The sequence below is a fragment of the Eschrichtius robustus genome, chromosome 9, assembly GCF_028021215.1.
Source record: "Eschrichtius robustus isolate mEscRob2 chromosome 9, mEscRob2.pri, whole genome shotgun sequence".
In the NCBI taxonomy this organism is placed as follows: Eukaryota; Metazoa; Chordata; class Mammalia; order Artiodactyla; family Eschrichtiidae; genus Eschrichtius; species Eschrichtius robustus.
The window spans coordinates 27,444,325-27,465,207 of record NC_090832.1 but is presented as its reverse complement, the minus strand read 5'-3'; the positions used below and the strand labels follow the sequence as shown (position 1 = coordinate 27,465,207).

Genomic DNA, 20,883 nt, shown 5'->3' with positions numbered 1-20,883 from the left:
GTGCCATCATCAGCTTACCATCTTTGTTTAACCAGCTGTGGTCTTTCTTACCTGTCTATAAAAACCTTCTAGGTCACAAAATCAAATAACCTGTTATTATTTTTTAATCCATCATTCCCTTAGACTTTCTGCAGCCCTCGACCCTGATCGTCTTCCTCTTGGCTTACACCACCGGCCTGGTTTTTTTCTCATTCCTCTGTGACCAGTTCTTTTGTCTTTTTGTGGACTTAAATTCCTCCTCCTTCTCGACTTGTCCCCAAACTTCCCTCCTCCCCAAATCTTAGGCCATAACCTTTCTGCTCTACTCTGTTTCTCACAGTCCTCATTTACTATTAGCTCCATCCAAGTGACTCCTAAATCCAGAATCAATACTCTTGACCTCAGTCCTGACTTCCACCAATACATTCTCAATGGTCTCCGCACATTCTAGCACGATGCCCTGCCATTAATTCAACATGTCCCAGACCAGCACCGCCCCAAACTTGCCTATTTTTGAATCCTTCTCTCACTCGCATACGCTCAACATCTGTCCTTTCGTTTTCATTGTCATCACTACCCAAATCCGTGTTCCCAAATCATGTCAATTCATTGTTCTAATTCCACCTTCTCAATTCCTATTGCTCTAACTCCTACTAGACCCTCATTCACATCTGAGTCTCTGAACAGCTCTGTTCAATTTCCGTTCCCCGTAATTTACCCAACACAACTTCACCAGGTTAATCTTCTAATACACAGCTACTTTACACACACCCACTCCCTTGCTCAAAAATACTGAGTCCCCGTTTCTACATAATTAAATACTAACTTCACTTCCCTCCCTGACCACCCCCCAATCACGTCCTGAGCTCTCTACTATCCCATTTTCCACTTTTCATCTCTATAATTTATATTTCCAGCCAAGTAAGAATTTGAATGAGTTAAAATTTTTGTATGCTTTAATGCAATATAAAAGTTGTTCACTTTCTCTAGAACACGTTGAAAATCTCTTTCTGCCTTTGCTCTTGGAGCTCTCTGCCCAGAGCGACTTCTCCAGTCCTGACTAATTTAATAATTCCTTCCTTCCAAGGCCTCCTCAGTGAAGCCTGTTCCACCTGCCCAGGCTCCCAGCAAGCCTGTCCTCTGAACCTCTCCAGGGCCTCTGAGCTTGCCATTTGTCCAGCGTTTAACACAGACTAGATGTGATTTGTTACTGCAAATCTGTCTCTTCAATCTGATACGAATTACTTGGTGGCAGGGACTTTGTCTTCTCTTTCTCTATAGGTGTCCGTAAAGTCTGGAGCCATCAATTATTTGATTTGTTGACAGACTGCAGATGTCCTTGATGACACACGTGCCTTGCCTGCATTCTGAACTTGATGGGCTTCACGTATCTCTCTCCTCCTGCTACAGCGCCTCACACAGAGTAAGCATTCCAGTGGGTTCGCAATAATTCCTCACTGTCAGACTGTTTCATGTGATGGCTTGGGAATGAATGAAACAAAATATGCAATGACAGAATTGGGAGAGAGAGGTCAAAATGTGGTTAAAAAGAAACACTGGACCTACTTTCCCCAGCAAATTCCAGTTTTGTTTCTCTAATGAGACTGCCGCCAGCACCCATGCATAACTGTTTTGTTACAAACCATCTTTCTGGGTTCAGCTCTGGACCTTCACTTCTCTGTAAAGCCTTTCTTGACCCCCTCTGGCAGTTAGATGTAACTATAGCACTTACTACATGTACTGTTGTTTTATTGTCCTGATTCCACCTCTGACAGTGAGCTTCAGGGGCAAGAACTGTGTCTTCTTCATGCACAGAATGCAGTATCCAGGACGTATTTAATAAGTACTTTGGAGTGAATAATGAGGTAACACTAGCAGGCAGCATCGCAGTGTTCACTATCTGCTAAGCATTGCACTATGCACCTCACCTGCATTATTTTATTTAAATCTTAGCACAATCCCATGTTATTTCCCCCGTTTCAAATGAGGAAACCGAGACTGGGAGAGGTTAATTAGTTCGCCCAAGGTCACCAGGTGAGTGGTAGTTTTGCTCCAGGCCTGTGTACTTGGACTCTTGCTGCACTAAATGAACAATGAATAGTAACCATCTGACTGCCACCTCAATGGAAAGGGGCTGTCCGTGTACCTCTCCAGGTGTCACTTGGAATTAGGAGGTGGGGCTTGATAGTTTTAAGTTATCTGTAGAGCTTTGTAAAAAGACCTCTGGGCCCTACCCCAAACCAATAACAACGGTTTCTCTGAGGTGGTAGCATCAATATAGTTTTTAAAGCATCCAGGTCATGATAATGTGAAGCTGGGTTGAGACTCACTGGCCTAGATGGATGCCAAAGGCCTTTTAATGCAAACCTTTCATGAAAATTGGGCCATAATGGAATTGCCTTCTTTTGTGACTAAGACCCAGAATTCTGGAAAAAAAAAACAAACAAAAACAAGAATTAAGAAAACCTAGTGATGCTAGTCTGGGAATGTATTATGAACCATGTAGGGATAGTGGGATATTTGCCCATAGATATAGGGTAAGAGGAAGATCCCAAGGGGAGATTATATCATTAAAGAGTCGGCTGAAGATGGGTAGCATGATCCTGTATATGGTCTAAAAAAAGCACTTTACCATTACAGGTGGGGATATGAACTGTGGCTTAATGAAGAAGTTACCCTGTGTTTCAATATGAGTGAAATGATATATCATTTAATTTATACCTCACCTCCTTTGAGATTTCCCCACAGGACACAGGAGGCAACTATCTGTCCTCAGGATTGGGATGTAAGAAAAAGATGCACCTATGTTGTTGCAAGTATCAGATGAGGACATATCAGTGAGAACTTTTCGCATACTCTAATGCAATATACAAAAAATATATTGTATGCTGATGGGACTTCCCTGGTGGCGCAGCGGATAAGACTCAGTGCTCCCAATGCAGGGGGCCTGGGTTCGATCCCTGGTCAGGGAACTAGATCCCACACGCATGCCACAACTTAGAGTTCGCATGCCACAACTAAGGAGACTGCAAGCTGCAACTAAGGAGCTGGCAAGCCACAACTAAAGGAGCCCTGGAGCCGCAACTAAGGAGCCCACCTGCCGCAACTACAACCTAATGCAACCAAATAAATAAATGAATATTAAAAAAAAAAAAAAAATATATATATATATATATAGTATGTTGATTTTTACATAGAAGTAAAGATGCCTCCTGTTTTATCAAAGACTGTTCTGTATGGATCAAGTCATGATACAGCTCTGATATTTCTATCTTGCATAATAAACAGGTTCCTCTGTATTTAAGAAATTTGTTTATGTCATTCATCCACCTAGGAGCTTCAGACTTCATCCTATTCACATGGGCAGGCTTATAAAATATAATACGTATCCAGCTTAAAATTAAAATATTTCCCTCAAATATGAGAACTAAAATTAAGGGAATAGAAAATGCAGTGTTCTCCATTGGGATGCTATTGCAGCCCCTCTGAGGTACACAATAGTCATCCATGGTAACTTGGGGCCTTGAGAAAAAGACACTGACTTTCTTTTATTCTGTTTTTCCACGTTCTCTCTTTTACCACTCTGTAGCCCTGAGGAATGACTTGGACGTCAGTTGTTCTTTGACTACCTGAAGAGAAGACAGATTCTATTTAATGTTAGAGATGAAGAAACGGTTAGAATTTTGACACAGTAATTATCTAGATTGCCAAAACAAAATACGAATTCTTTAGAATTTATCAAAACAGTATGTCAAGAGTCTTTTTACTTTTTAGAGTAAATATGACACAAGGGGTAGCTTTAGAACAAGCTAACGTTACTAGGATGCAGGCAGGTGCAACTGGTACAGTTCAGTAGTACATAAATGACTCAAACGAATGTACTCTAGACCGGAAACTTAAGTTACAAAATATAGTCAATATTACAATTAATACAGGTAAGTAAAAACCATTGCTCTCAGATTCTGCACACTTAAAAAAAAACCCCATAAACTTTATACAATAATCAAAATCACGTACTTCTACTCAAATTATTAGGGCATATTACAAACACATATAAGCCTAAAAAGTTATGGTCACATTTTGGTTTTGTTCCAGTGATGCACAATCACATGAAATGTTCTATCCGTTTCGTGTGAAATAAACATTTGGCTGAAGTGCTATAGCTGCTGAATTAACAATATTTCCATACAAATGTTCAGACTAAAATAATCCCAAACATCGCAGTGTTTAGGATTATTTTGAGAGTCCTTACAAAGAGTCCTTATGAATCATAGAAGTAGAAGCAGTTAGGAAATTTCTAACAAATTTAGAGTAAACAAATACTGGATTTAAAGTGCAGCTTCTTTCTCCTCTCCCTTCGATTCTCCCTCGCCTAGAAGATCAGGTCTGTATTCGTTTTTAGAATCTCCGTGGAAAGGTGGAAACAAATTGAGCGACAGTCAAGTCTGTTTGTCTCGAAAGTCAGTGATGGCTTTCCACAGTGTACACAGCATCCCTCCCCTGTTTAAAGACACAAGAACATGGTGAAGCGATCACTTCATTTGAAACAGTGCCCTTGAGATATGAAAGTGACTTCTTAGCTTTCAGTGGCTCTGATCAGAACATGAAGATCCCAAAGTCTTTATCAGTCATTATGTATTCTTTTTGTATATATTTTCTCCTCATCCCTCCATGCCTTTCCTTTCCACTCCCACAGACTACCAGGGCCCAAAGCATCATTTTAGACTTTCCGCACTTTTGAAATGTGTCTTTCTAGAGGTGGGTCAGAGTAATAGTTATGTATGTGCTTGGCCTGATGGAAAAACCAAATTATTATAAGAAACTGTATCAGATTATGGCAGGTATTTGGATGGTAAATCAGTACCTCATCCTGATATTTCTATTAAGCATGACACAATCATGAACCAAATTAGAGCATTTGTTTAAGGCAGCTTTAGAATATCTGTATGGTCTTAATCTGATATGTTATCAAGAAAAGTCTTCCAGCTGACTTTGCATTTACTGATATAGACACATTGCTTATTAGAGCTCCCAATAATAGCCTTCTACAACTAACTCAGGTTTCTCAGAGCAGCTGAGAACCAGAGAGCTTTACCCAGGACTGTAGAGCTAGTTAGAGCTAGGTAGCGACCCAGGACGGAAGGGACCCAGGCTTCCTGATCTCAGCCCAGTGCGCTTTCCATCATGATGAGACTGAATAGAAAGAAAAGTGGTACCTTAGTCTCAGGCATTTTAAATCGTCACGTGTAACATAGTAGAGAACATCTGCTAGTGAATAATCCTCAGCCAAAAACTGTGGAGAAAGTAAAATATGCACAAAAGTAAGATGTTTTATGTACTTTCAATAAGTAGCAAACTATCCATAATGTAAACGTTGGCAATAATGAAAAAAAAATCTAAAAGGAAATCCACTAAAGACATAATCTTTTTGGAATTATTAGAAAAAAGTTCCCCCTATTACAAAATAATTACAAAGAAATACATCCATATGCCTTCCAGGAGCATAAAGATTACAAGCAACACAGAATTTCTGATTGGTTTTCTGATGAATAGGTAAGACTTGCTTGTAATTACACCTGCTGCTTATAAAATAATGTTTTTATTTAGGGTGTACCGCTTTGTAGCTTTATTTTTCTCTAGTGGATAAAAAGTGTTGCTTACACTTAATTTCTGATAAAAGGTACTTTCCAATACTTACTACAAAATCAGAGTCCTGAATTTAAGTGAAGCTTTTAATTCTAAATCTTTTAAGAAGGGCAGTGATTTAGTGGATCATCAATTACTACTCCTTAATTTTGATTTGAACCTAAGTTAGAGGGAAAAATACATATATATATTTTTAAATTAATTTTTGGCTGTGTTGGGTCTTCGTTTCTGTGCGAGGGCTTTCTCTAGTTGCGGCAAGTGGGGGCCACTCTTCATTGCGGTGTGCGGGCCTCTCACTGTTGCGGCCTCTCTTGTTGCGGAGCACAGGCTCCAGATGCACAGGCTCAGCAGTTGTGGCTCACGGGCCCAGCTGCTCCGCGGCATGTGGGATCTTCCCAGACCAGGGCTCGAACCCATGTCCCCTGCATTGGCAGGCAGATTCTCAACCACTGCGCCACCAGGGAAGCCCAAGGGAAAAATATTTTGATGAACTTGATTGGATACATTATTTCCCATAGGCAAGAGAGTCCTTTAAATTTATATAATTTGTTATGCAGATTTCTAAGGAGACCCTAAATTTTATTTAGTGGTCCAATAAATTATCAAGTCAAGAGAAATACATCTTTATTCTTAGTTGTTTAAAAAATTTAAATATAAAACTGAAATCAATGTAATATTGTACTGAGGCCCTTTCTATAAAATAATAAAAATGTAACCTCTTACTATGTATATATGTGTATACATATTATGTAATCTTAAAACATAAAGAAATGCTATTCATGCTGACTACAAAAGCTCCCTATAGGGAGCAGAGATGAATTAGGTTCTTAGAGACATAATATAGTCTATATAGAAAGTGTCTGTTTCTGCCATAAGTTCACTAACTAGTCTAGTTTATTAAGTAGCAATAAATTGCTGCTGCCCAGTGGAGTCTAAGAATGTCACAAGAGAATTAAAAAGTTAACAAACAAGAGAAAGAGTTAGAAACAGAAGAACTTTTTTCTTTCAGTTCTGTCTTGACTTTTCCTACTCTTTATTTTCAACTCAACAACATAAAAATCCTTAGGAGTTCTGGACCACAGAGCTTTCACCTGCCTCTGCACATTCTGCACCTCTACCTCCAAAGAGTTTTCCCTTCTCATCTGCCCCCCACCCCAGAACATACATACAGATAGTGTATTCCTACATACCCCTTTAGACTTCAGCTCACTGGTCATCTCAAAAAACCTTCCCCAGCTTCTCCCTCCCTCTGTCTCGTAACACTTGATAACCTTTCCTTCACAGAATTGACCACGACATAATTGCACTTGTATCTATGGGATTACTTGATTATCATCTGCCTACCCTGGTCTGTGAGGGCAGGGTTGGGTCTGCATTTCTCACCAGTGTACCCCCTGTGCCTAGCACATAGTAGGCACTCAACATTATGAAACAAAGTGAAAGAATGCTTGTCCCACAGAATGTTTTCTTTACCCGACTTATAGTGTCTTCATCGGCTCCATTTTCTCTCAGCCATTCAGTAAGTTCAGAATCTTCAGTATTTGCGCCAGGAGAATTCAGGTGACACACAGGCAACCCAGGAATATCTAGAACAGCATTGAGGGGAGGGAAGGACGCTCTTAGCTTCAGCTAACAGAGGTCATCTGAGACCCTCCTGGTCAACATTTATTGATACTTTAAAAGATTTTTCTCTATCAGAGTATAATTAATAGAAACCATTGAGATTGGTAGTCTACATGATAATATAAATAAAACTCTTTAACACTGCTTAGTATACTAGTAAATGGAGAGTCAGTAACAATAATTAATGATACTCCCACCTTATAGTTTCATATCAATTTTATAGCTTCTTAGAATAAAATGGTACACCAAAATTGTACTGTGTGTTTTTCATGCAACGAAGATGAGCATAATTAGCAGAGAGCCATATAATTATAATAATCTCTTTTTCCACTATTTGCAATAATATGGAAGGACCATATATCTGAACAAAAAAAATATGAACTTTATTTTCCTCTAAACAGGCTAAATAAGATTGTCTAAAGATTATCTTTCATACTCAATTTCTCACAGAATAGATTTCTTCAAAGTTCCATCTGACTTTTTAAAAAAATTGAGATATAACTGACATATAACATTGTATTAGTTTAAGGTGTATCCAATTTATGACTTTTTATTACCGTATCTTGATTCTGTTTAAGCCTTGTCAAGTTATAAGGGGGGGTGGGAACACTAGAAAACACAGAATACAAATGCAAAATGACAAAAAATATTATTTTATTCTAGTAATTTCATTGTGAAATCTTAAAAAGAAATAAGGACAAAAAAATGGAGAGCCCTACTTACTTCAATAACATATAATCTCAGGAAATGGTGATTATGAATCATCTTATTGTTACTGCACTTATAAGAAATGATAGCTGGCTACAATTAAGAACTGGATTTTTTTTAAGGCAACTTCTGCTTGTAGCTGTGGTACAAGTGACAGATGCTGATTAAGCCATGCCATAAAGCTACCTGTTGGCTTTCTAGCTTTTTGTGGCAGCCTGGTTGAACAGTATTACTTTAAAATTTTCTGCTATTCACCTATTGGTTGGGACTTAAGCTTCAGGTGTTTAATTTCTTGGTCTCTTTCTTCGATAGCTTGATGAAGGAGTGCTTGTAATTCTTTCTCTTTCTGAACCAATTCTTCCAGTAATCTGCAGAAGGAAATTACATTGGTTGACAGGATAATAAAGCTAGAGCAGCCACAGAGTGACCTTCTAGACAAGGGCTTCTCAAGCTGTAATGAACACAGACACCCCTGGGATTTTATTGAAATGCAGATTCTGATCCAGTAACCTGGGGCTGGGGAGTGTTAGGGGAGGGACCTCTGAGCTTCTGCATTTCTAATGAGCTCCCAGCTGATACTCATGTTGCTGGCCCACAGACCCCCAAGTTGAGCAGCAAAGCTCTAGAAGGCGTGTTTCCAGACAAGAATTTAAAACTTCCACCCCCAGTTGTCTGCCAGAATCTTCAGAGATGTTGTTCTGTTTCTTTTTATGACCATAAATGGCAAAAAAGTTTATATATGATATTAACAGACTTATATTTTACAGGTATGGCCCCTCATCTAAAACAGTTGGTCAATATGGGTAATACGATAGGCAATGCAAAGCAGAAAGGTAGTCACTTTTTTTAAACTATGAAAATTTGAGAAGTTAACTACAGGTGAGGTCACCTATAGTACCTGGCGTATAATAAATCCTCAATAAATGTTAATGGTGGTTGCTTGGGTTGTTGTGGTTGCTACTGTTATTTCTCTCCTTCTAAGGGGAGCAGTGAAGTGGGTAAAAGGATAGCTGTGTTCCTGGTACATTTGTTCCTAGCTGGCATCTGATGCATTCTCCAAAGAAACAAGGAGAAATATTATTACACATAGTTCTTACCCATGAAAGGTTCACTATACAACTGAGAGCCAAGTGGTAACCCACTCACCATTCCCAACACAGTTTTCTGGGAAAACATTCCAGGTTGTAAAGAGAGATGTTCTGATTTTTTAGAAAACTATCTTCGAGTAACTTGGATTCAGAAGTATAATAATTTAAGATACATAATCATTTATAAGATCATCAAGGTACACTGTTGCATGCCCTATAGCTCTTAGCAAGCTGTATTTATTTTACTTTCTGAGTATTGACAGATTTAACTCAGGACCAGATTCCATTCCAAAAGTTTGTTTCTGCTTCAGCTGACATGGTCTGAAGGCAGCACAGCCCGACAGAAGACAGCCCTGGGCTTGTATCCTGATTCAGCCACCCACTTCCTGTGTTAACCTTGACAGATTACTTAACGCCTCTGGGCTTCAGTTTTCTCGTTTGTAAAAAGGAAAACTAGAACTTCCTGAAAGGATTACTGTGAGCACTAAATGAGACAGTATAGGTGAAGTGCCAAGCACAGTGCCTGGCCTTTAAGAAGGGCTGTTCTGTTCCCTGCTGCCGCCTCAGGCCCTGGAAAAGAGGCCATCCAGGGCTTAAGAGGGTTTGTTTCCCTGACCCCCAGGCTCCACCTCTTTCCCACACAACAGAGACACGTGAGGCCATTAGGTACAAGAAAGGGTCACAGTAGAGTAGGTAGCAGAGGTGAGACAAAAGGAAAACACAATGAGAGGCAGACAGAGAGATTGGTTCCAGAAGACAGCTTGTTTAAAGACAACTGCAGAGTAAACAGTGCACAATTAGGTGGATTAAGCAGTAGGAACTGAAAGCAAGAGGGAAGCAGAGGATTAAGGGAGACTTTTACCTACTCTAATATGAATGATATTCAAAGAAATAGATAGCAAGCTCATTATGAATTTTTTTAAGTTGGCAATTTTTTGGTCTGGTACATATTTTTGTCTTTCTTGCTAATTTACATGTATGGAATAGTGACAGCATATTCTTATTGTTTTTCTCAAAGAACACAAGTGAAATTTTCTAGAATTTAACCCATGTTTACCTAGACTATATATTTCCTTTTTATCTTAAAAGCCAGAACTTAACATTGGAAGCAAAGCATTGACAGGCCACCTCATTTGTCCCAAATCCAGCTCTCAAAATTATTTCTTTTAAGGGCATATCCATCCAGCCCATCAGTTTTATTTTTACTTTGTCTTCAGTTAGTAGGGAAATCCTTTGAAACCAAGGCAAATGACTGCCTCTCTGTTCCAGAGAAGTTTGGCAAGGATCAGCCATGAGATCAATTTTTTAACTCAGATGGGTGTGGGTGAGGAGCTGGGTTGGCGGGTAATTCCAGAATTGCAGGAAAGGGAAATTAGATAACCAGTCAGCTCCTCCTGAGTTAGATTTTAACTACCTCTGCAGTACTGTCCCAACTCCTTGTGTGAAGCAAATTATTGTCAGAACATTTTCTGTAAGCATATACTTTAAGCAAAGCATACATTCTAAAGCTTTTTTGTTATTTTCTGCCATTTAGTATTATCGATGATCCAATCATCAAGAGCTGGATAAACGTGATGTATCTTTATCAGTGATTATCCTAAATATAAGCTTAAGATTTCTAGCCCGAGGGTTTACAAACTTTCCTAAAAACACACTAACATTTCCTCAATTTATTTTGCAATATATGTGCATCTATATATCAAGGAATATTCCACTGAAAACTACAAGGACCAATATAGACATGACCAGCCCCTTATCAGCACTTGGACAGAAGCAGCTGCCCTTTCTTTAAATCCTGTGTGAAGTGAATGTTGTACCTGGTCTCACTTTTCTGGGGGTGGTGGAGGAGCTGTGGGAGATCCTACTAGAAAAAGAAAAAAGGAGGCCAACAACCATATAGATTTCACAGATACATGTGTAAATACACAGAGAAAAAACAAATGAGTGGGCCCCTGTAAGAAGTGTTAACAACATACTAATGTAGTAAAGAAATGTGGTCAGTCTTGCGGGCAGACGTGGGAAGCAGGCCCTCAGCTAGCTTAGACCCTCAGAAAAGAGATGTGAAGACCTGAAGAAAGCAGCCGGAGAAAGGCAGCCCTCAGGGACTACAGATGGATCGAGCATGGTGGACAGATGGCGGGGACGGGGTGTAAGTCAGGGTAATGCAAATGGACTGAGGAGAGAAGGAAAAGACTGCACTCAGGAGAGACACATTCTAGTGACATAAGCCAGGATATGCAGACAGAAGGTTCAGGGGCCAGAGGAGCAAATGTACCAGCTCGCTGGTAAATAAAGTAGCTTTACTGTCTGGAAGGCATGGGCAGAGTGGGGTGGGGTGGCTCTGGGTATGAAAATGTGGGTATGAAAAAACAACCCCAGGATTGAGCGACAGACAGTAAACTGAAGAGAACTGACTGAAGTCAACAGCTACTATAATGGATGGAGCGTCATGATGGGACTATTACTTGAGAAGAGCAGGAAAAGAGGGACACGAAGATTTCGATGAAGTCTTAGAAAAGGCTCCAGTTCTTTTCCACTAAGTAATAGAGATGCGAAGTAAAGAGCTGGGTTTCAGAGAACAAGACTGGGATAAAGAAGTCAGAAGGGCACTTTCCCTTTATTCAGAAAGATTTCTGTATGTAAATCATAGAAGATATGTATGGATTTACTTAATCACGCAACTAAAATTCACGTTTCTAAATACAGGATGAGGTTTGTACTACTCATACAAGCTTGGTATTCAAGCTTATCCAAAACCTGAACTTATGACTAAAAATAAAATGGATTTATCTCCCTGGTGAACAACTTGGATTTTCAACTAAGGTTGCTAAATATTTGAACAACATTTATTGATTCACCCCCCCAAAAAAAAAGTTTTCCCTGTCAAAACCCAAAGTCATAAAGTCAGTTGCCCACATGTCAACTGTAACCAGCACAGGAAGCTATAAATCATAAAGATTCAGACCTTGAACTGTGCCAACATCTGTGAAGAACAGGAAATATTTACTGTTCACTCAATAACCTGATCATGTGGGTTCTGTGGTATCAAATTCTCAAAGCAAAATTAAACTCCAGATATGACACAGCATATTAAAAATAAAGTAGAATCACAAATGTGGTCAACAGATCATCCTTTCAAGGCTCTAAAATGAAAAGCTTTTGAACCATTAATTTTATCTCCTCAAGAACAGAGCTCTTCCTCTCCTGAAAGAACCTGATATTCCCCATCACACGCTCTCAAGAACACAGACTCTCTGCCTGTCTTTCAGCTATCTGTTGGACGGTACACGCTGCTCTGAGTCTGCATCCCAGAGAGTCTATGAGGTTACAACTAAGTTACTCTGAAAATCTCAGTGCACTTGGAGATAAAGCAGTGATCAAAGAAGAGCTGCTGAAGGACTCAACTGGTAGAAGCAGAAAATGTATTTGACTAAAGAGACTAATAAATCTCTCATTTTAATGAATAAAGCATTAAATCAAGTTTATATGAGTGGGATAAAGGAATAATATTTTGTATATTCTGCGGACCAATCTTTAAAGTAGACCCCAAACACATGCACTTACATAAAAGTAAGAAAAAAGAAACCCACCCATGTCAGAATAGGACTTACCTATTTGTTTCTATTTTCATCCTTCCAAGCTGTACATTCAGCGATCGGTGAGCACTCTGGGAGTCGTGGGATACAGTAGAACTGAGTGTGCTCACCCCTGAGGTGGCCACAGCATCTTCTAGGACCACATGAGGTCTTCGGACAGTTTGATTTGAAGGCTGTTCTTCATGGTCATCTTCTGCATCCAAGTCTTCTTGATCGGCGGTATCACTCTCAGATGCAAGGCTAAAATGTGGCCTCAGTTCTGTAAGCACATGATCAACAACACTGTTAATGAAATAAGAACGATTGCCTTAATTTCTTAAGACATGAATGTCATCTCCCCTGCTATCAGTAAGAGATGTATTCCCAACTGCTTTTCCAAAAGTGATGATGGATTTCTGCGCATTACTTCAGATTTGTTTTTCCAGTGAATTAGCAAAATTCACAAGATGTATAAACTCAGAATGATCTAATTCAAACAGAAGAGAAACTTCCACACTGTGCATAAGGTATGTGGGAAACATGTTAAAATCAGAAAGCAATTATGTAAAAACCTGTTAAGAATATAAAAATTTGTTTACACAATTAAAATTCATATTTTCAATTATATAATATCTGGCAACTATTAACTCACTTAGAAATGAGGGAATTGAGATATAGAGAGCTTGTATAAACAAAAGTAAGAACACAGAATGCTTTTTGCTTGTAACATTCAAAATGTAAGGCGTGTACTGAAAATGCCACACAATGCTTATATTCACTCTAGTAAGACTATCCGCTTTTGACTATTGGGTTACATTTGGTGTGTGTCCTACCCTAACCTGTGGACTAACCATTGAAATCTAAAGTGTAAAAGTTACAAGTCTCCAGCTTAAAAACACTGTATGACACGAGTTCATCTGCATGTCACTTCAGAACTGGGATGATACCTTCCCATGGGAAAAACTATTATAAATTGTGATTAGGTTCTCAAAATGGCCCCTCAAAAGGAACTACATTCATAATTTAAGTGAAATCAGGGTAGCAGAAATACTGGGTCTTGGTTCCATATGCTATGACACATGGAACTTTTATTTTTTTGAATGAAAGATTCTTTAAATTCTATAGCCCTTTACAACTTTCAAAAGTTTCACACACATGATTTTATATAATCTCATAATAACCCTTATTTTCCCTCTACCCTCGTATTGCCCCTCCCCCCTTCCCTCTCCCCACTGGTAAACACTTGTTTGTTCTCTGTATCAGTGAGTCTGCTTCTTTTTTGTTTTATTCACTAATTTGTTGTCTTTTTTAGATTCTACATATAAGTGATATCATATTTGTGGAAATTTTGTATTTGTCTTTTTCTGTCTGACTTATTTCACTTAGCATAATGCCCTCCAAGTCTATCCATGTTGCTGCAAAGGGCAAATTTTCATTCTTTTGTATGGCTGAGTAGTATTATAAACACACACACACACACACACACACACACACACACTTCTTTAGCCATTCATCTGTTGCTACCTTGGCAGTTGTAAATAACGCTGCTATGAACACTGGGATACATGTATCTTTTCAAATTACTGCTTTTGTTTCTTTTGGATATATCCCCAGGAGTGGAATTACTGGGTCATATGGTAGGTCTGTTTTTAGTTTTTTGAGAAACCTCCATACTGTTCTCCACAGTGGCTGCACCCATTTACATTCCCACCAACGGTGTAGGAGGGTTCCCTTTTCCCCACCTCCTCGCCAACATTTGTTATTTGTGTTCTATTTAATGACAGCCATTCCTACAGGTCTGAGGTGATGTCTCATTGTGGGGCACCTGGAACTTTCATTAGATCACAGAACCCACCAAGAATCTGATGAAAGCCAATGGAGATTCTCCCCAGTAGAGAAGCACATTCATACAGCATTTTCCCTGGGTTTCTTGAGGGCTCACTGACTCCCTGAAGCCTGTTCCGAGTGTCTGTGAACCACAGGTTAAGAGCCCCTGTGCTGGGGGAGGGCTCTTAAGTGGGAGTGATGCAAGACCCCTCCCACCACTCCAATATAGCCGTTATGGCAACCAAAGGGCCTACCCATCGCCAAATCCTCCAGGTAACTTTTCTTTCTTTGCCTTACTGACCTGTGTATGGTATTCTCCTTTAAATCTTTGGCTGCTGCTTCTCTTCGTCAGAGCCTTTTTGTCTACTACCTGCCCCTTAAAAGCTGGAACCTGAATTCCATTCTTCAGTTTTATGTTTCTACTTACTCTCCATGGATGAGCTCATTAAAATCTATGAAGAGTAAGTACATGTGATGTGTGGATGACAATCTAGCCCTGATTCTGTTACATCCAATACCTCTAAATATTCCTGTGCAGGAAGCACTTCAAATTCAACAATCTAAACAAGAACTCATCTTTTGCTCATAACAAAACCAGAGTGCCCTTTTTTTTTTTTTAAATTAATTAATTAATTAATTTATGGCTGTGTTGGGTCTTCGTTTCTGTGTGAGGGCTTTCTCTAGTTGTGGCAAGCGGGGGTCACTCTTCATCGCGGTGCACGGGCCTCTCACTATCGCAGCCTCTCTTGTTGTGGAGCACAGGCTCCAGACGCGCAGGCTCAGTAACTGTGGCTCACGGGCCCAGTTGCTCCGCGGCATGTGGGATCTTCCCAGACCAGGGCTCGAACCCGTGTCCCCTGCATTGGCAGGCAGATTCTCAACCACTGTGCCACCAGGGAAGCCCCAGAGTGCCCTTTTTAGGGCCAGGTTTATGTAGCCCTGACTTCCTTTACCAATCTTTGTTTATTTTCAAATTTTTTTTTTATCGTGGTGAAACAATGCATGACATAAAATGTACCATTTTAACCATTTCTAAGGGTACAGTTTAGTAGTGTTAAATATGTCCACATTATTTTTCAACTAATCTCCAGAACTTCGTCATCTTGCAAAACTGAAACTCTATACTCATTCAACAATTCTGCATTCTCCCCTCCCTCCTGTCCTTGGCAACCACCTTTCTACTTTCTGTGTCTATGAATTTGACTGCTATTGATACCTCATGAAAGTGGAATCATGCAGTTATTTGTCTTTTTGTGACTGGCTTATTTCACTTAGCATATGTCTTTAAGGTTTATCCATGTTGTAACATGTGTCAGAATTTCCTTCCTTTTCAAGGCTGAATAATATTCCATTGTATGGATATACCACATTTTGTTTATCCATTCATCTATCGTTGGACACTTGTGTTGCTTCTACCTCTTGGCTATTGTGAATAATGCCGCTATGGACTTGGGTGTGCAAATATCTCTTTGAGATCCTGCTTTCAATTCTTCTGAATATATACCCAGAAGAGGAATTGCTAGAACATATGGTAGCTCTATTTTTAATTTCTTGAGGAGCCACTATACTGTTTTCCATAGTGGCTGCACCATTTTACAGCCTCACCAGTAGTGAACAAAGGTTCTAATTTCTCCACATCCTCACCCTTTATCTCTTAAGGTTAACCAAACTCCACCTCTACACTGCTTTTTTTTTTTTGCATTATCTCCTTTCTCCTTCCAAAATTCTATTTCCTAGATCATCTATAGTAGGTGTGACTCAAAATCAGGTGTTTAAGTTTTGTAAGCCTGGCACCTGGTATAGGGGCTAAGACATATTAGTCTCTCAAAAAATGTTGGCAGAATGGAAGTTATCCTACTAGGATTATTTGTATTTATAACGGAACAAAACAGTGAAAAAAAATCTTACTTTAAAAATAATTTAAGAGAGTTCAATTCTATATTAAATTAGAGCAAGAGTAGGCCTTTTAAATTTTCTAAATTTTTTCTCATGGTCTCTAAACTGAAATTTTAAAAACAATTTAAAAGGTTTATTGTCCTGCTGAATATAATCTCACTTTGGGGGAAGGAAAATTTCTGATATTTATTATTACATTTAAATGTTCCCTTACATTCCCCTAACTCTGTACACTTTAAATTATCATATATTATTCATTTTACTTATGTGCAAGTGACTAAAAATTTTTCTCAATAATTAGAAAAAAGTAGAAAATTGTAGGGACTTTCCTGGTGGTGCAGTGGTTAAGAATCCGCCTGCCAATGCAAGGGACACAAGTTCAATTCCTGGTCTGGGAAGATCCCACGTGCCACAGGCAACTAAGCCTGTGTGCCACAACTACTGAGCCTGGGCTCTAGAGCCTGCAAGCCACAACTACTGAGCCTGTGTGCCACAAGTACTGAAGCCTGCGCTCCGAGAGCCCGTGCTCTGCAACAAGAGAAGCCACCGCAATGAGAAACCCACACACCACAACGAAGAGTAGTCCCTGCTCGCCACAACTAGAGAAAGCACGTGCACAGCAACGAAGACCAAATGCAGCCGAATAAATAAATAAATACATTTATTTTTTTTAAAAATGTAAGTGAATGCAATACTTTGTTATTTTGGTCTTTCAATGGTGGCTCCCTGAGGATACATCATCGAATAGACATTGTAAAATATGCAAATGAGACAGAGCATCTGGTCTTTGTCCTAAAAGAGATAACAACCTAAAGGAGAACTAGGGCAAATATACAGAAGAGTCATAAAAGCATGTACAAAGATAACATGTGTCAGCCAAGTGTCAGGAGAAAGGCAGGGACCCAGGGGACCCTGGAATGAGTGGATGGCGTTTAAGCCCATGTGTGGGAAATTAGAGCGGGTGCATGTTTCCAAAACAGCAAGACAGGATCAAACAACGATATTATTCCCACCTCCCTACCCTCCCACTCCACCCCAACTGGTTAATTCCCCAGGGGAAAATAACTAGACCAAGCTTCTTTAACACAAGGTATTTCTGATGCCAATTAGGATCACAATACTTGTCAGAACGACGTATGATCCTTGCATCAAGCACTGCATATAGTTTACAATGCTGGTCATTTTACATTACTGTGGACATGGGGCACATGACTGATTCAGCTTCACAACTGGTAGTAATACCAAGTGCTCTAGCAGTTTAAACAATTAGAGTTTCTATGAGAAGTGTGCCTACATTGTCGATTCTCTCTACCTTAGCACTGCCAACACGATCTCATGCTCAGCGTTTCTCCATCTGGTCACCCACAGCCAGACTGTACTTGAGAAGTAACAACAGATACTTAATGTTGCCAGTAATCCACAGGCTGATCCTTGATGACAAGTGGGAAAACAGCCCGAGAAAAAAAACTCTTAAGAGGCTTGCACTGTACTCTCTGTTCTGTGTGCTCTTTTTCGGAAGAAAGAAGATTGAACATTTTTTAATTTTTTACTTTTCACTGTGAAATAGTTTTAGGATAACAGAAAAGTTGCAAAAACAGTACAGAGAGTTCCTGTATATCCTTTAGCAGCTTGCCCTAAACTTAACATCTTACACAACTTTGGCACTATTAACAAAACCAGGAAGTTAACATGGATACAACAGTATTAACTAATCTATAGACCTTATTTGAATTGCAGTGGTTTTCCCAAGAATGTTCTTTTTCTGATCGGGGATCCCACATTGCATTAGTTGTCATGTTTCTTAGTCTCTGCCAATCTGTGACAGTACCCTAGTATTTTTTTCCTTCTTTTTTTCTTTTTAATAAATTTATTTATTTATTTTTGGCTGCATGGGGTCTTCGTTGCTGCGTGCAGGCTTTCTCTAGTTGCGGTGAGCGGGGCTACTCTTCATCGTGGTGCGTGGGCTTCTCAGCGCAGTGGCTTCTCCTGTTGCACAGCACGGGCTCTAGGTGCACAGGCTTCAGTAGTTGTGGTACATGGGCTCAGTAGTTGTGGCGCAGGGGCTCCAGAGCGCAGGCTCAGTAGTTGTGGCGCACGGGCTTAGTTGCTCCACAGCATGTGGGATCTTCCCGGACCAGGGCTCGAACCCATGTCCCCTGCATTGGCAGGCGGATTCTTAACCACTGCGCCACCAGGGAAGTCCTAACCCTAGTATTTCTTTATCCCCCATGACCTCCTTACTTTTGAGGAGTACTGGTCAGTTTTTTTTGTACTGTGTCTCATTTTTAGTTCACTTATGTCTTGTCATGATGAGATTGTGGCTCTGCATTTTTGACAAGAATACCACAAAGGTGATGTTGTGCCCTTCTCAGTGCATCATATCAAGAGGTACATAATGCTGATGTGTCTTATTACGAGTGATGCTTACCTTGATCTTTTGATAAAGGGGCTGTCACTGTTTTCTCTTTGTAATTAGTAGATATCTTGTGGGGAGATTCCCCAAGACCATTCAAATATCCTGTTTCTCAGCACACTTTTGCCTACTGATCTTAGGAGCCATTGATTGTTCTTGCTTGCAATAATTATTACGTGATGTTTGCCTGATGGTGATTTTCTATTTCCCTCATTCCTTCTACGTTAATTAATTGGAATTCTACTAAAAAAAAAGAGCTGGCCCTTCTCCTCCATATAGTTATTTATTTAATTACTTATATCAGTATGGACTCATGGATATTTAGTTTATTCTATGGGCTATAATCCAATACTATTATTCTTTTATTTTAATTTTTGCTTAATTTGTTCTGGCTTAGACTTTGGGGAACTCCTTCAAGCTGTCTCCAGTGTCCTTTGAATAAGCTTCCATCCCTTGGGGGCACTTCATTACTTTCTGCCATCACAGTATGTTCCAAGTTCATCTTGTATTTCCTCTGCCCTAGGCCTGGAAATCAACCATTTCTCCAAGGAGCTCTGATTCCTTTTATTAGAGAATGGTATTTAGAAACCAAGATCTGGGTTCTCTCAGCAAACACATCTAGGAAATGTATGTATTTATGATGGTATACTTTTGAATTTGTTGGTTTCTTTAGCATGTTTTTTAAAATTTGGTAGGTAAGTTGTAGTATTTTGTCATCTAAAAGGAATTTTTATCAGGGGACTATAAAGAGAGACATTTTTAGTGTTTCTTTGAATCTTAATTGTATAACAAAATCTTTAGGGATATTTGGAAATTTGATGGAATTGTCAAATGCTTGAAATCAATTCCTCTTGTTCATATATTTCATCATTTATATGTTGGTGTACAGCGTACATTGTCTTCCCCTATCCCGAGAGGAATATAAAAAAATACTTTCTTAATGTAATTCTCTAAAATTTCCACTTTTTATTTTATTTTAAAAATTATTACTATTTTTTTGGCTGCACCACACGGCTTGCAGGATCTTAGTTCCCCAACCAGGGATTGAACCCGTGCGCCCTGCAGTGGAAGTGTGGAGTCCTAACCACTGGACTGCCAGGGAATTCCTTTTTTTTTTGGTCCACTTTTTAAAATGCTTCCAAACAGTCATTTCAGTTGTCATCAGAGACCCCTAGTGGCCTCAAAGAAGCCAATTCACCGTGGAAGGACAAATAACTTTCCTTAGCAAACCCTTTGCATAAAGAACGTGCCTTGCTCTGCACATGGCTGGGTTAAAGCAGTGCCCATCACGGGGACACCCATGAGAGGAGACATGCCTCGCTGCACTGTCCCTTTCACTCTCTCTAAACTTAACAGTGTTTCACCTACAGTGTGATAATCAGTGTGCTTTATAAACTTTATATTTTGGAAGAATTTTAGATTTACAGAAACACTGCAAAGATAATACAGAGAACTCCCATATACCTTCCACTCAGTTCCCCCAGTACATCTTATGTAACTATGGTACTTCTGTCAAAACTAAGAACTGTACATCAGTACAGTACCAACTGTATTAACTAAACTACTGACTACTTTCAAATTATGCCAGTTTTTCACTGATGTTCTTTTTCCTATTCCAGGATACAATTCATTGCATTTAGGTAATCCATTTTAAAAGGATTTTTTTAAACAAAAATTAGATTAACAGATTATTTATATACTAGTTAAATTATTTCAAAGTATAATCCCTCTCTCCTCTCCTCATTTGAGCATTCTTAATTTAGGTTACTACTGGATATAACTCATGGCCTATACCTATCGCTTTTACTGATACACACCTAATCTCTCTCACTTCTTGTATCTTTTGGGTTTATAACCCCTCTTTGGTACATTTCCCACAGCCAAGCTTATTCCAGTGATCAACCATCTAAACATAAGTATGTGCTGACTTCTTTAGAGCATTACAGTAGGTTTCCATCAGCTTTAGATTCCTCAGGTTCACATCCAACCGCTAGTCACGCATTTCAAAGCCTCTCTAGGATTTTTTTCGAAGTTCTGCAAAAATTTTCACACTAATTTGTTATAACCAGGTGAAACTCATTTACTTATTGTTTCAACCAATATTTATCAGGAGTCTATTATTTTCCAG

General features: G+C 39.3%; 1 protein-coding gene across 3 annotated transcripts in view; it reads right to left on the bottom strand.

Moving 5' to 3' along the window:
- Positions 1-3,712: 3,712 nt before the first annotated feature.
- Positions 3,713-20,883, bottom strand: part of MAP3K5 (mitogen-activated protein kinase kinase kinase 5) — a 218,527-nt gene continuing 201,356 nt past the window's right edge. For all 3 annotated transcript variants that reach the window (XM_068550870.1, XM_068550871.1, XM_068550872.1), the window contains 5 exons: positions 12,656-12,899; positions 8,212-8,324; positions 7,099-7,211; positions 5,196-5,272; positions 3,713-4,479 (listed from right to left, as the gene is read on the bottom strand). In XM_068550870.1, coding sequence (XP_068406971.1) covers positions 4,419-4,479; positions 5,196-5,272; positions 7,099-7,211; positions 8,212-8,324; positions 12,656-12,899 — 608 coding nt within the window. In that variant the 3' untranslated portion in view covers positions 3,713-4,418. The remainder of the gene's footprint in view (positions 4,480-5,195; positions 5,273-7,098; positions 7,212-8,211; positions 8,325-12,655; positions 12,900-20,883) is intronic.